Source organism: Liolophura sinensis, chromosome 11, assembly GCF_032854445.1.
Source record: "Liolophura sinensis isolate JHLJ2023 chromosome 11, CUHK_Ljap_v2, whole genome shotgun sequence".
Taxonomy (NCBI): domain Eukaryota; kingdom Metazoa; phylum Mollusca; class Polyplacophora; order Chitonida; family Chitonidae; genus Liolophura; species Liolophura sinensis.
In genome coordinates this window covers 13,534,656-13,551,133 of record NC_088305.1, presented here as the reverse complement: position 1 = coordinate 13,551,133, position 16,478 = coordinate 13,534,656, and the positions used below count along the sequence as shown (strand labels likewise).

The following is a 16,478-nucleotide window of genomic DNA, read 5'->3' as shown; positions in this document are numbered from 1 at the left end:
TTTTTAGTCTAAACTGTATTTATCTCAATTATTTCTGCAAGTATTTTGATTTTAATGGCCATGGCTCTTTGCGAACAGCGGAAAAATCTTCGGTTAATGTTTTGGAAATGAGCGCGTCTTTTTTTCCCCAGTCATAACACATGCACGTGGGCGAAGCTTGTTGTAAAACCCAGATGTGGATGGAAACACTTTCGTTGTAATCATTGGATTTTCCTGAGCCATGCCAACTTCAAATGCAAAGACTCAAAAATCAAGACATGATACAGCTGTAAGAATTCAGGGTTCAAACATGTACATGTGCATTTAACCTGTGTATGGAATGATTGAGATCATAGCATTTCCAACGTGTTCAACCGTTCGTTTTTACCCTTTGCCCTTTCTCAGGGGAATAAGCTATTTTTGTTTTTAAGAGCCTTAAAAAGCTGTGTCTACATTGAATGCTGCGGATCATGTTTAGAAATACATGTGAATAAATGTATATACCAGTATAGGCCTATGCACTTCATGCAACTGACACAAAATAGTTCTAACACATGTATAGAAGTATAGTCATAGGGATTTACATGTTTGAGCGAGCTGAAGGGTATAGTTTTCTAAATTACGGCATTCTCAAAAGTTACAGCTTTATACAGAATGTCAAAATGCTAATAGGATATACCATAATTTCACAACGTTCAATGTACTAACTTAATTCATATATTCTATCTCACATTCATTCGGTCGGTGGATTAAAGGCTGGCTAAATGTTGACTGACAAGGTAAATGGCAGAATGTTGAAAAAGGTGGGAGATCAATTAGCTTTCAGAATCATAGGATATACCAATTTTTACACAAACATGCGCACCATTTACTAGTGCAGTGATGTCTTCAAAGATACTCTGTATCATGTTTTTTTTAACTTAGTAAAGCATTAAGTAATCAATTTCATTTTGAATATGTTATCTGCATTAACTTTTTAAATGTTATAATTCTGACAATCAATCCATTTGCTAGTAATTTTGAATTGGTAAAACATCAAAGGACAACGCCCACCATTCACAACAGGTGAAATATTCTTGAGTATGTCATAAAACACTGATCAATTCAATAAATGAACCAATGAACAAGAATAATGATGCTTCAGGAGCTGTGCCTTTAGCCATAGGATAATAAGGCAGTGTACAAAATTTTGTTGCAGGTGCAGGGTACAAATGACAGCAGCATTGTTAGTAAATGCTCTATGGCCAAGCATGGCTATTTCCGGGATGACTTCCTTCATAGATTTGTGGCCAAAGAAGCTCGAAGAGCACCACTAATTCACAGGTTAGCACAAAGGGCCACTTTTACAAAACCTTAAAACCGTTTTCTCCTTTTTCTTTTTTTTGTCTTCTGGGAATGAAATTTGCATGTTTTATCACCACATAAGGCTTTGTGATTTAGTAGACGTATCATGGAAAAATTATATGTTCACAAGACAGTGCTCAAGGTTAATGATTTGAAGTGAGGCCTGTCAACATGGCAATCCTCTGAGATACAGTGTACAAGTACACTGTGTAATCATGTGAGGTATGGCCTGTCAACATGGCCATCCACTGAGATACAGTGTACATGTACACTGTGTAATCATGTGAGGTATGGCCTGTCAACATGGCAATCCACTGAGACACAGTGTACATGTACACTGTGTAATCATGTGAAGTATGGCCTGTCAACATGGCAATCCACTGAGATACACTGGACATGTACACTGTGTAATCATGTGAGGTATGGCCTGTCAACATGGCAATCCACTGAGATACAGTGTACATGTACACTGTGTAATCATGTGAGGTATGGCCTGTCACCATGGCAAACCACTGAGATACACTGTACATGTTCACTGTGTAATCATGTGAGATGTGGCCTGTCACCATGGCAAACCACTGAGATACACTGTACATGTACACTGTGTAATCATGTGAGGTGTGGCCTGTCAACATGGCAATCCACTGAGATACAGTGCACTGTAGATAGCACTGAGTTTCCCATGCTACAAGGAGACACTGTCATGGTATGGTAGAAACAATGCTGACATATAAAACCTTAAGCGAACCTTGTCACAAGTTATTTTGGGTTTGTGTTTCATTATAAAGCAGCATGATAATTATTTGAAACATCATGTTTTGTTTTTTTCTTTTATATAACAACTGCTTATAAAGTTACAGTACATGTAAAATATGTAATTTTGTTTTTCCACAGAGGTTACTTCATTCGTGCCCGAGCCATAGATTACATCCTGAGAGAGTTCTTGAAACAGTCAACTCACCAACGAAAGCAGGTTATTAATTTGGCAGTTGCACATCGCACCTTTGTCTTTCCGCTAGTTGCATAACAACTTTGTTACCAATTCACAGGCATTCTTATACATACATATCTTTAGGTGAAACAGCGCATAGAATGCACCTTTCTCTTGTAAATGATTGTCATATAAGGCATGGAAATAAATACACAGATATCACAAACCCATGTGAGCCAACAATGCATTCTGTTTTTAAGAGCAGGATCAACACTGACTGTGTCAGTGTTTTAAACTAATACAATGACAGAATGACAACACGACTAATACAGTAACAGTGACAACACGACTAATACAGTAACATTGACAACATGACTAATACAGTAACAACATGACTAATACAGTACCAGTGACAACATTACTGATACGGTGACATTGCCAACATAACTAATACAGTAAAAATGACAACATAACTAATACACTAACAGTGACAACCTTACTAATACATTAATAGAGTGACAACATCACTAATACATTCTCCTGACGTACATGGGTCTGCAACCTGCAGGCGGCCATGGGTTTCCCCTGGGCTCTGCCGGGTTTACTCCCACCATAATGCTTGCCTCAGTCGTACAAGTGAAATATTCTTGAGTATGGCGTAAAACACCAATCAAATGAATAAATAAATAAATCACTAATATATTATTACAGTAACAGAATAACAACATTAGTAATAGAGTAACAGACTGACAACATAACTAGTACAGTAACAGATCAACAACATAACCAGTACATTAACATAGTGACAACATAACTAATGCAGTAATCAAAAGATATTGTAATTTGTTACAGATTATCTCCCTTGGAGCAGGGTTTGATTCCAGCTTTTTCCGGCTTGCATCTGAAGGTCTTCTGGAGGACACGGTATACATAGAGGTATGGAATATACAAGCAAACTGTAAACTATTTGTTACAGTGATTTATGATTCATGATATATACATGCATGCATTTAGTGTTTTAACTATAAGAAATTAAAAAGAACCCTTTGCTTCCAGAGAGTAAATATGTTATTCTAAGTCATTGATGTTGTTAAATGGCTTCACTGTTTTTTTGTTATAAAGCACAATGAACTCATATTTCCGTTCTTCTCTATTAAGTAATTGTGATGCATTCTTGAGTTAAATATATTAAGTCAAATTTAACTGACTTCACTGAAATCTTTCCAGTTCACATTTATAACAAAAACACCCTTTTAAGTATTTGGCCTCAAAAGAAGCAATTCATTTTTTCATGAAGGACATAAATGTAATTCAGATAACAGTCTCCTATCTTTCAGTATGTCAGTCAGTAGGTAACTTTAATTTGATTTAATTAAAGGTGCTATACTGTTTTTGGCACAAAATCAATCAGAGCATATCCAGGAAAATTTTTGCTATTACGTGTATTTTAGAACAGCCCAAATGATTACATTTCACAAAATATCAGCAAAATATCTCTGCCCTTGTAACTGTCATAAATCAGAAATGAAGCCACTAAAAACAGGGTGGCAATATAACCGTTTGGAATTTTAAAATCATTTTAACACTGTGTATGGAGCTGTGAATTGTATCTTCTTTTACAAGTTTATGTTCTGCAATGTTTGCTTTAGTGCTATACAGTATTTTACTGATTTTGTAATTTATATTTTTTTTTCCATCCTGGTATAAAACTTTTGGTATGTGTGTGGAAAAAAAGAGACTTCATATTTTGAGATATTATCGGTCATATACGTTTCAGTATTCAAGTATTATTCATGTGTCCATTAGTTCAGATAAACCAAAAAAAGGAGAAATATGTTAATGGAAAAGTATTTGACAGGCATATTTCTGTTTATCCACATTTCTGTTTTGTGCGCATGTCACTGACTGCTAGATGGCACTATTGATAATAGCTATATTTTGTGGAGCTTTGTGAAGCCGGCCATTGCAATAAATCCTGTGTCGGAACATACCTTTTAAATGTGTGGGTGTGTCTGTATCTTTTTATCGAGAAATACCAATCAGGACAAGTCTGATTTACTGAATAAAAATTTTTTTGATTCGACATTATGGATTTTTTTTAGCCAAAAATCTCCAGTATGACCTCTTAAAGCAAAGGTCAATTTTGTGTTGTTACCAGGAAGTAGGTAATTCATTAAATTAATATTTCTCTAATTAAGCGATTTGATTGGAGTTTTATATTATAAAAAAGAGAGTATGTCCCACCCTGCTACACTAGTAGTCAGACTGTGATTTGTGGTGGACAGCTGGCAGATCCTTTAAAAATAGCTGTGTTTCCTGTAAGGTCAGCAAGGTTACTTTCTGTCCTAATGACGGATTCAAACTTTTAAGCTGGCCAAGGATTCATTTGACTTCAGTGAGAGTGACAACTGAGTCAACTGAGCCAGAGAAGGCCTATTTAATAAATTATGGCCTTTTAACAGTTGGATTTTCCAGAAGTGGTGAAGAGGAAAGGGGAGATAATTCTGCAGACAGACTGAAGCACTGAAAACCCTGGTGAAGATAGACAGCCATTTACAGTGTCAGACAGACATCGGTGGGTTTATCTTTTATTTGTCTGGAGTTACATGTACATTTAGAATGTGTATACCTGTCTAGTAAGAAGTTCACCTTAAAGTTGATAGAAATGATTTTTTTAATTCCACCCAAATGGCAGGTATTTAGTTTCCTAATGATCTATTCCACTGGAGGAGAAAATGTCAGTGATTTATGTATTAATAAGAATGGAAAATGGAAAAAGTTTCTTCATTGGAATCCTCATTACGCAAGTGACAAATGTTGTGGACAACTTGACATTGTTAACAATAAAATACCTCAAAATCACAAAAAACTTGGTGAATCAGCCCATATGTTACAGATGGCTGCCAATGACTGTAATGGTGACCAGCATTATGGGGAGAGGAAACTGGGCAAAGAGAGGTCTCACAATATGCCCATGCTTCTAATCAATTACTGAAGACAATTCTCCAGTAGCCTGACTGTCTTGAAAATGTTAATTATATTCCCTTGTTGTTGGGTGGTCCATTTCTTACTTGCTTACCTCCCCTTTTAAGTATTGGAATTCGTTGATGTACTTTCATTAAAAGATCAGATGAACTTATGTTCTCGAAGTTGAAAACATCAAATATATTGGAAGCTGCATGACTATAATTAAGCAGAAGTTTCCGTACTCAACCTTTTGAAAGCTACAAGTACTCACGGGTCAATTTATAGCCAACTAAAGATTCGTGTGCTGTCATAATTTCATAAGAAATGTTTTATCTCTTCACCATGGTTAGACCAGGCCACTAAACTCCCATGATCAATGACAATGGACAAACCTGTGATTTTATATCGGGTGGTTTTCCCTAATGCAGTTATTCTTGTGCTTGGCCCTTGCTTAAGTCAATCAAGCTGAATTCCATCATGCCAGTGAGATATATGGCTCTTGTTTGGAGGCTAGTGCGGCATTGCGTCACATTTGCTGCAGCCAATCAGCTCTTGAACAGTCAGGTCCAGGTTCTTAATCCAACATCAACTGATTCAAATAAGGCTGCCTTGAGTCAGGAGGTTTATCACTTACTCAGCGGGGTGATGGGTATTGTGCTTCACTAGGCTCTGCCCTGATTCTTCCACCCATATAACCTGTCCTCCACTCTATAGCTGTAAGAAAATTTTTCTTAAATACAAAATCAATCCCCAGTTGTATAAATAAGTGAATAAATGCAAGCCCTGTATACCCTTGTAAATCTGTAACTTGAGTTAAATATAGTTGGAGATCTTTTACTTCGTTCTAGTGCTTTGATGTCAAGCTGAAGAGAAAATCTCACTTTTTTTTACCAATATCTTCATTAAATTTTTTTAAGCATGACCTAAATTATGAGGCTGTATTTCTGGTTTTCTGATTGTAGTTTTAAACACAGACTGCTACAAGCTAATTGGTGTAGACCTCAGTGATCTTCACAGACTTGAGGAGCTGATGAGGCTGTGTCAAATCAAGGGAGATAACCCAACTCTATTACTCTCAGAATGTGTATTGACTTATATGATGGCTAACAGGTATGGGTACAACATCATAGTTGTGGTGTAAACTGATTGTTTGTGTGCTTGCTGTAGGTGTAACATCTTTTCAACATAATTTTGATGTTAGCCCAACAGTGTTGCCTTACTAGGGCCAATGACATTTCTCTATGACATCTATCGGTTCAGTATTTAGTCTTATGGCTGTGTGTGAGGCTCTCTCTGGTTGTCAGATGGTTGAAGCACTTGCTCACTGGCATGTCATATATCGCCTCCTTGACCAGTGTGGTCGTAGGTTCAAATCCATCTCTTGCCGGTTCATCTGGAGCTTTGAGTCTAGAATGAATGAATGAATGCTTGGGGCTTAACATCGTACTTAACAATATTTCATATGACAACGTGGAGTACACATACTTTGTTTTGTGGCAGGCCAAGTCCATGCTGCCAAAGTGCTGCTGCCACTGAAGTATCATGCCAAAGACACCAGACATGACACCCCACCCAGTCAAATTATACTGACACTGGGGTCAACCAGTCTTGTTTTCTTGCTCTTACCTCTCAGTGCGGAGCACCAAGTGAGGCAGCAACATGCACCATTTTTAAAGACTTTATGTCTCCCGACTTTGAGGCGGGCGGTGTAGCCGTTAGGCCACCGAAACAGTCTTTGAGTCAGTGGTTTACTCTGGGCGCTTCGGTTAACTCCACACATAAACCAAACTGTCATTGTATAACCGAAACGTTCTTGAATGAAATATTGATAACAGTCAAGCAGTTAAACTGATTGTGTTTCCAAACAATATTATTTTATTCTGTTACTTTGTACTCTTTTGTTCATTTACATGTATGTAAAGTAAGTGCTGATATGTAATTAAACGCAAAAAACGCCCAATATCAAAACAGGCATCATTAGCTAGACCACTGAAAACTGTGCATTTCACTTATTCAAATGTTCAAATGCTAAGCTGGGTTTTATGAACCATGTTGCCAGAGTTTAGGAACTCTGACATCAAAGGAAGCTTTTCTAACTGTAAACACGACATTAAATGTAATTTCTGCATTAGTGAAAGATTACTGAAATAATGTTCTCAACAATTCTGTCCTTATGGTGAACATATGGAAAAAAGACAATATGATGTCAAAGTTCCTAAACCCGGTCTGTGAATATGGTCAGAAAGCCCCACCATAAAATTCAAACATTTGACTGTTTAGAGCACTCTTCAAAATATCTAAAAAGATACTGTATTTTAGGCATAGTTTTCAGTTGTCTGAGGGAATCTTACTTCATATTTTAGCTTTTGTTTTTGTTTAGCTTAGGTCTGGAAATCAGGTGTGACTTGCAAAGCAGTTTGTGGTGGGCCTCCGTGGCTCAGTTGGTTAGCGCGCTAGCACAGCGTAATGACCCAGGAGTCTCTCACCAATGCGGTCGCTGTCAGTTCAAATCCAGCTCATGCTGGCTTCCTCTCCGGCTGTACGTGGGAAGGTCTGTCAGCAACCTGCAGATGGTCGTGGGTTTCCCCCAGGCTCTGCCCAATTTCCTCCCACCATAATGCTTGCCGCCGGCGTATAAGTGAAATATTCTTGAGTACGGCGTAAAACACCGATCAAATAAATAAATAAATCAGTTTGTTTTTATTGATGAGCTGGAGCTATCAGTGGTCACTGTCTGTTTACCCACAGGGACAAGTTGACATTATTGCATTCCTTGCTGTGCCTGTTACTGTTGTACATGTATTATTGCAGTTATTAATCATAAAAGAATAAATTCATTCTTTCTTGTGCTTTTTTCAGCTCCACCAAAATCATCAAATGGGCAAATGAGACATTTGGCTTTGCTACGTTTGTGTTATATGAACAGGTAAGCAGTTTGCAAGTATGATTATCCTAATTTACATATCATTAACCTATATCACATGCAATGAGATGGTTTATCATCAAAAATAAGTACACGTGCATGATTGAATGGCTAACTCATTCATGAGGAGAGACCCTATTTAATAATGGCTTTCTATAGATAATTTATTATTCTTACTATGCGGCCACTGTGAGTTCAAGTCCAGCTTATGCTGGCTTCCTTTCCGGCCGTACGTGGGAAGGTCTGCAGCAACCTGCAGATGGTCATGGGTTTTCCCTGGGCTCTGCCCGGTTTCCTCCCAACCTAATGCTGGCTGCCATCATATAAGAGAAATATTCTTGAGTACAACGTAAAACACAAATCAAATAAATAAATAAATAAATAAATAAATTATTCTTACTAAGGGGCTTGAATGGCCAAGATGGCTTGCATCTCAGTACTGTGCAATGACCCAGGAGCCTGTCACCAACACAGTTGCTGTGAGTCCAGCTCATGCTGGCTCCCTCTCTGACCATACGTGAAAAGATCTGTCAGCAACCTACGGATGGTTGTGGATTTTCTCTCAGGCTCTGCCCAGTTTCCTTTCACCGTAACGCTTGCCACTGTCATATAAGGGAAATATTCTTGAGTATGGCCTAAAACACCAATGAAATAAATTTTTCTTACTAGCTTGACAATCTTTTTTTTCTTCTGGATTGCCATGTATTATTTTGACTCTTTATAGAAGACAAGCGGAAATGTGACTGGTGCATCAACAGCATGCAAACATTGATGCCACCATTTTCAGATCACATGACTGAAACTTCTGTCTCAGATTATTTCATACATTAGTTACTTTGATGGTAACAGTTGAGAAAAAACTGAGTTATCCAACAAAGACCAAAATAGATATAGAACCATTGGAATGTTGTGTAAGGGGAGACAACTTGTCATGTGTTTAATTTCTGTTTGTTCTGTTTTTTTGTTTTTTTTTTATTTAAGATTAATCCAGATGATGCTTTTGGACAAGTCATGTGAGTAAAATGTGATTTTAATTTATGTTAGTCTACATGTCAGACCCATAGCCATTAAAGGTTCCCCCAACCCCCTCCACAACCAGAGCTCCAAGTCCCTATTCACAGAAAGTTGGCTTAACTTCCACCTTATCTCACACAGTTTATGAGATTACTGAGTACTGTACACTTTTTTCAAGTGGAATTTATGCATGCAGTTATTATGAAAATGACATGGAACATAGGCTTCATGAAACTTAGAAAATTATTTCTAAGCACCCTATAGTCCTCTTGCAATGTTTCAACATTGGATGCAGAGTTGCCTGAAAAGGTTTAAAATTAGGTTATATTGTATGGTCTGTGCATTTGTAGGGTGAATCACTTCACTAAGATCGGCTCCCCTCTCCAGTGTATACATACCTATCCCACACAACAGTCACAGCTGGAGCGCTTCAATCAGGCTGTAAGTATAAAGACAGCCAGAGTAGACCATAACCAGACTACATCTGTATGAAGGCATACTCTGTAGTACTTAATTTATTTCATTCTGAACTCCAGACAAATTAAAGTTTTTCTTTGAGCATTCAGAATTGTATGTGAATGTGATGTTTTATCCGGTATAACTCCTATTTTTTAGGGGGCCTCCGTGGCTCAGTTGGTTAGCGTGCTAGCGCAGCATAATGACCCAGAAGCCTCTCAAATAAATAATAAATAAATCCTATTTTTTGACTAAAGAATAGATGTTGTGACAACTGATCAGTCCTTTAGCTTTGGCTTATTTTTATCTAAGCTAGGTTCAGAAGCTCGCTCAGATTTGTCTGTGTTAACATTTTTTATATGAATTTCATCTGGAAAGGCGTGACCACAGATTTAGAAAAAATCACCTGGAAAAATGCGTGTATTTTGTATGTTGATCCAGGGCTGGGAAAGAGGAGAAGCTTTAGACATGAACCAGTTTTACCGTTGTTTGGTGACACAGGAGGAAAGAAGGAGAATCTGTGACCTTGAGCCATTCGATGAGTACGAGGAATGGCATCTGAAGTGCGCTCATTACATGGTGCTGTGTGCTTACAACAACGACAACCGTACCAGGCTTCTATGCGTTATAAATTCAAAGCCTGGAGCTAGTGGTGATATTGATGGTCAGTTGTGTGAGCCAAGGTCAGATGATGTCAAGTTATTGAATATCAGACCAGTACCACAACCGCAGAAGTATTTTTCTATTAAATCAACATGTTTACATGGCGGACATTCCAGTAAGTCATGTGATAGAGGTGACACAGATATTTGTCAGTCACCCAGAGATGTACTATCAGGTGGTGGGGAAAATTTGGGGGGGAAAGGGGATTTTAAAAGTGAACTTTGTTTGTTAGGTTCTGCAGAGAAAAAAGATTCAGGTTTCTTGGAAACGGAATCTACTTTGGAAAAAGTTAGAAGAGACATCTCTGATGCGTCTCACTTTGGTACAAATCTGTGTGAAGCCGATTCATGCGAGACAAATCTGGGCAAGACAAATACTGGTGAGATTATTTCCTGTGAGACAGACCATAAAGGATCAGACACCTGTGAGAAAATTCAGTGTGAGACAATTTCTAGACCAACAGTGTGCAAACCTCAACCTAAGCTTGTCTCATTTTCTGATGAACAGACCATTAATCCAAGCAGCTGCCTGCTTCAGCGATTCGGTCACTCCAGTGTTTTAATTGGACACCATATTGTGACAATTGGGGGGTTTGGTAACCATGCCAACAAACATTGTCGTCTGCAGAATGGAGTTGTGACTGATATTTTGACTGGGAAAAGTGTTGATGTGGCAATGCCAGGTAAATTTTGAGTAAGAGATCAATTTTTAACCTGTTGCCTCTACCTACATTGATTCATTAGCATAAATTGGGCTAAAAGAGTGCATGTATATTTTAATTTAGTTGTTGGGAAGCGGAGATGGTTAGCTCGCCAGTGCAGCGCAATGACCCAGGAGCCTCTCATCAATGCGCTCACTGTGAGTTTAACTCCAGGCCATATGTGGGAAGCGAAGGTCTTCCAGCAAACTGCGGAAGGTCGTGGGTTTCCCTCAGGCTCTACCCGGTTTCCTCCCACCATAATGCTGGCCGCCGTCGTCGTATAAGTGGAATATTCTTGAGTACGGCATATAACACCAATCAAATAAATAAATAAATATGTGGGAAGCAACTTGTGGATGGCCGTGGGTTCCCCTGGGCTCTGCCCAGTTTCCACCTACCATAATGTCATCATATGAACTATTCCTGAGTGCGCTGTGAAAACACCAATCAAAAAAATAAATAATTTAGCTGTTAATAATTGTTTTTGGTGAGATAATAATGCCATTGGGTGTAAAACTTCACAGATCAGATATTTCATTTATGCAAAATACAGCCTGCATGTAGATTAGTCTGATCATATGGTTGAATGAGTGATTGATTGTGCTGTTATATACAACCTTCTGTAGCCAATAATCTGGATTTGTTCTTGAGGAAAAATAAAACAGTTCAGTACAATCATCAGGTGAATTTGTTTTAATTTTTCAGGTGATTTTAAATTAGATGTGCTTCACCATACTCTGGTTGCCTTGGAAACGGAAGGGTCTATTCTGCTCTTGGGTGGGCGTCACTCTCCAGTGAAATGTAACACACAGATCACTAAGCTTGAGTTGACGCTTGCGCAGGGTCACCGTTGTGCTGCGAGTGCCTATGATGTACACAAACCACGTGATACGACAGCGGATTCAAGAGAAGGTTCCGAGAATGTGAATCTAAAGGAAGTTCCGGATCATTTGGATGATAGGCTTATGAGTTCCCAGAGTATAGAGCCAGGCTTGATTGTCAGTTACCAAGGAAACATGGAAAATGGCCGCTGGCGTCACACTGCAGTTACGCACAGATCTAAAGGTGTGTTGTAAAATTAGTGAAATGTGAGAAAATCAGTGCTGCTTAGTAAAACCCAATTGCTTCTTATACTTCAGAGTGTTTTTAGGCAAATATCCGATGATAAAAAATAGGCTGTAAAAAATTTAATTACCAACATACTGTGCAACTTTCAGAGTTTTTTTTTTTTGTTTTCAGATTTTTGTAATTAGTAAAATTGTCATCATTGTGATATTTCCACACACAACCAGGCATCTGCTACACAGTACTGTTCACTTTTTGGACCTTTCTGTTAAAAACAGCTGTGCACAGTTCACAACCATTCGGTATTGTTTGACAGTGAAATTTACATAAACATTACTCTCATATCATTTTGTGCTCCAGTACAGGATGAAAACCCTAAAAATGCTTGAACTTTATCTTTCATTCCCAGTGTATGTATATGGAGGAAGGAATGAGACAAGTCCAGTCCTGGGGGAGTGTCTGGTGTATGACTTAAGCTCACACACATGGTCACAGGTAAGCTGGGGGACTTTTTACTGTGAGGAATTGTTTCCAAAAAATGTCGGGCAGGAGTGAAGTAATACAGTGTGTAGCACACATTTCAGGTGTTGTGACATAAAGTTTGTGTTGGGTCCTTTCATGAATAACTTGTGGCTTTCCATACTTCAGTGTGTCCATCCATCCATCCATCCATCCATCCATCCTTCCATATGTTTTCTGTCCATCCATCCATCCTTCCATCTGTTGTCTGTCCATCTATACATTCTTCCATCTGTTGTCTGTCCATCCATCCTTCCATCTGTTGTCTGTCCATCCATCCGTCTTTCCATCTGTTGTCTGTCCATCCATCCATCCTTCCATCAGTTGTGTGTCCATCCATCCATCCATCCTTCCATCTGTTGTGTGTTCATCCATCCATCCTTCCATCTGTTGTCTGTCCATCCATCCATCCATCCACCCATCCATCCATCCTTCCATCTGTTGTCTGTCCATCCATCCATTCTTCCATCCTTCCATATGTTGTCTGTTCATCCCAGTTGTTCAAATGTGTATTAACTAAAACTTGTATTACTGGTAGGTCATATTATAAATTTACAAATTTACCACACTTCAGCAACTAATTCAGTTGTACAGAGATTAGATGGAATGGCAGCAGATTTAGGTAATATTTAATATACTGTTACACAATAATTTTTGGGCCAAGTACAAAACTGAGCACTTGGCTTAAAGTTAAATTCGGTATACAGGCAGTTTTCAACAACAAGATAAGTGAGAATCGCCTTTTCGTGAAACCAGTGGGAAATGCATTTATGTGAGAAAACAGTGCCAAAAAATGCTGTGTTTTCATACCATTGGTGCCCACTTTCTCCAGTACTACATTTGTTGGGGACCATCCTGCAGGACACATGTAGTCCCACATCAGTCCTATTATGTCCAGGGGCCAGTTTTTCAAAGGTTTATTAAAAGTTAAGCTAGACATACATCATAATACCAGTCTTAGTCCATTGCAAAACCAATTGGACTAGTCTGAGCTAAAGTTAATACTTCTAGGGCTTAGCTGCTAATCCACGTCTGATCATCTGGGCCCAGCTCATCTATGCCTTCATTTCTCCATGCTTGTAGTCTGTTAGAGCATTTTCAGAGTTTCCCAAAGTAATGCACATGTTTTCCTGCAGATTTCAGCCTTAGGACAGTGTCCAGGCTCACGCCATTCTCACACTGCAGCCTTGTGGAATGGTCAGATGGTGATTGCAGGAGGAGTGGATCAGGAGTTATTGCCCTTGAATTCCATCCACCTGCTGAATGTAGAGGAGCAGCACTGGGTAGAGCTGAAGCTCACAGGACATCTGAAGCCAAGGTTAGTATTCCACTGTGTGGCTGAAAGCTTAGCCTGACCATGTTATTTATTTATTTTATCTCCGGCTGTATGTGGGAGGGTCTGCCAGCTAAGTGCGGATGGCCATGGGTTTCCCCCAGGCTCTGCCTGGTTTCCCTCCACATAATACAGGCCGCCATCGTATAAGTGAAATATTCTTGAGTACGGCGTAAAACACCAATCAAATAAATAAATACACACCAATGAGCAGCATTACGCTGGGAGGAAACTAGACGGAGACAGGGGCACCCATGCTTTGTTCATCTATTTATTTTATTAGTGTTAAACACTATATTCAAGAATGTGTACATGTTTATTTGAATGTTGTTCGACGCCATACTGAGGAAGTTTTCTCTTACACCAAGGCAGTCAGTATTATGAATGAATGGGTGATTGATTGATTATGGCTTAACGCCACATCGGCAATATTTCAGCCATCTCATGGAGAGTCATTATTATGAGTGGGTGTCTGGCGAATTTTCAAGTATGTGAGGACAAGTGGCTTTCACTAAACAATAAAGTGCAAAGAGCAACACAAGCATGGTTGACCACAAACTGTGAGAGCTGTGAAATGTAAAAAACTTGTGTGTCCTATTGACTCAATGGCTATCACTTTAACCACTTATAGCCACAGTTGGCACCCATTCAATAATATATTTCTGATTCACCATGGCAGACAATTTGTTTGTGACATTCATCCGTTTGGTATGTTTAGCAATCCCAAATCAATTATTTCTGTCCACAGTGAGTGACTCCACACAAAAGAAACCAAATGTCGCTCAAAATGAAACAAATTTAGTTGTACATTCTTGTCTATCTGATAGTTCATCTCATTGTCAGTTAACTGCTTGACTCCAGTTATATTTATTAAATTAAATCCCATTTAATTCAGTGCCTGGTACACTGAAGAAGTGTACATTGCCGAATGTGTTAATGAGTTGTTTTCTCAAAATCATTGTTCTGTCACATTTCAGATACTCTCACACTTGTCATGTTGTTGAGGATTTTCTCATCTTGGTGGGCGGAGTTAATCTTGACCACTCCCCTCCTGGACTGGCAGTTGTCAATCTGCTGACTGGACACTGTGAGGAGTTTGATTTGCCCGTATGTACATTTGTATGTGTATGTATGTATTTTTAGTATTTTGCGTCATACTCTTTTCAATCATACGACAACGAGGAGGCATTAGGTGTGTGCACATACATACTACATCTTCCGTGCCGCCAAGGTGCTGCCACCACTGAAGTATCTTGCAGTGACATAATACAGATTTCTATACATTCTACCATCTTAACAGTTTCTATACAATCTACAGATTTAACAGTTTCTGTACATTCTATCACCATAACAATTTCTATACACTCTACTATATTAACAATTTCTATTACACTCCACCATCTTCAGTTTCTAAACATTCCATCAGATTACCAATTTACCTTAGCAAATTTTATACAATCTACCAGCTTAACCATGTCTATGAATTCTACCACCTAACAATTTCCATAGTCGGTAGACCTCGGGATCAAATGAGGGTCGGGGTCATAGAAAAGACTTTAAAAATGGTACTTTCTGCTGATGCGCTTGGTGCTCAGAACTGAGACGTTAGAGCAAGAAGGTAGGACTGGTTAGCCCGGTGTCAGTGTAATGTGACTGGTTGAGGTGCAGTGTTTGGTGTCTTCAGCATGGAGCTCGAGTGGTGGCAGCACTTTGGCGGCATAGACTCGCTTTGCCACAAGAAGGCACAATACATTGGCACACACTTAATGATGTTGTCACATGACTGAAGGATTGTTAAGTACGATGTTAAACTCCAAGCATACATACCATAACAATTTCTAAACTTTCTACCACCTTAAACAACTTCCATACACGCCACCACCTTAACAATTTCTATACTTTCCATGACCTTTCTTTACACTCTACCACCTTAACAATTTTTATGCTTTCTATGACCTTTACAATTTCTTTACACTCTACTGCCTTAACAACTTCTTTACACTCTACCACCTTAACAATTTTTATACATTCTACCGACGTAGCAATTTCTATACACTCTACCAGTCTGCAAACGTCTTATGTGACTGTAACAGTACTTTGTCCTTAGCCCGTTTCTGACTTGAACTCTTAACTTGTTTCCAGCAGAAGAATGGCAGGGATGTGGTGATGTACCACAAGCACAGCAGTATAATGGTGGACAGCTCACGGCTGATGGTGATAGGGGGTGGCGGCAACTGTTTCTCATTCGGCACACACATCAACACTACCCCAGTGGTTCTAGACGTTGGACCATGTCTGCGGTACAGTCAGGGCTAGGCACGGAGTTGCCACAACGGATGATGAAACTAATTTATGGATGAAATATACATTATCATTTGTAAATAAACTGATGTTAACCATGGAGATGTTTTGCCTTTTTTTTTTTCTTGTTTTGCACTGATCGATGTTTGTCCAAAAATCTCTGGTGAAACAAAGATGGAGTCCTCCTGCCTCACGACCGTGAGCCTCTGACTTTGGCATTCTTCAAGGTTTCTGTACAAAATTTGCCAGTGGTAGCGGTAATATTAAGTAAGCGCAGAGAGCC

At 38.9% G+C, this 16,478-nt stretch overlaps 1 protein-coding gene across 1 annotated transcript; it reads left to right on the top strand.

Moving 5' to 3' along the window:
* The first annotated feature begins 135 nt into the window (after nucleotides 1-135).
* On the top strand, nucleotides 136-16,227 carry LOC135478097 (tRNA wybutosine-synthesizing protein 4-like). The gene is made up of 15 exons (XM_064758368.1): nucleotides 136-268; nucleotides 1,178-1,302; nucleotides 2,218-2,296; nucleotides 3,107-3,190; nucleotides 4,717-4,771; nucleotides 6,184-6,331; nucleotides 8,081-8,147; nucleotides 9,126-9,157; nucleotides 9,509-9,599; nucleotides 10,056-10,959; nucleotides 11,683-12,042; nucleotides 12,452-12,537; nucleotides 13,698-13,879; nucleotides 14,872-15,001; nucleotides 16,037-16,227. The coding sequence occupies exons 1-15, from the start codon at nucleotides 221-223 to the stop codon at nucleotides 16,208-16,210; spliced, it is 2,565 nt and encodes an 854-aa protein (XP_064614438.1). The 5' UTR covers nucleotides 136-220; the 3' UTR covers nucleotides 16,211-16,227.
* The last annotated feature ends 251 nt before the right edge of the window (nucleotides 16,228-16,478 follow it).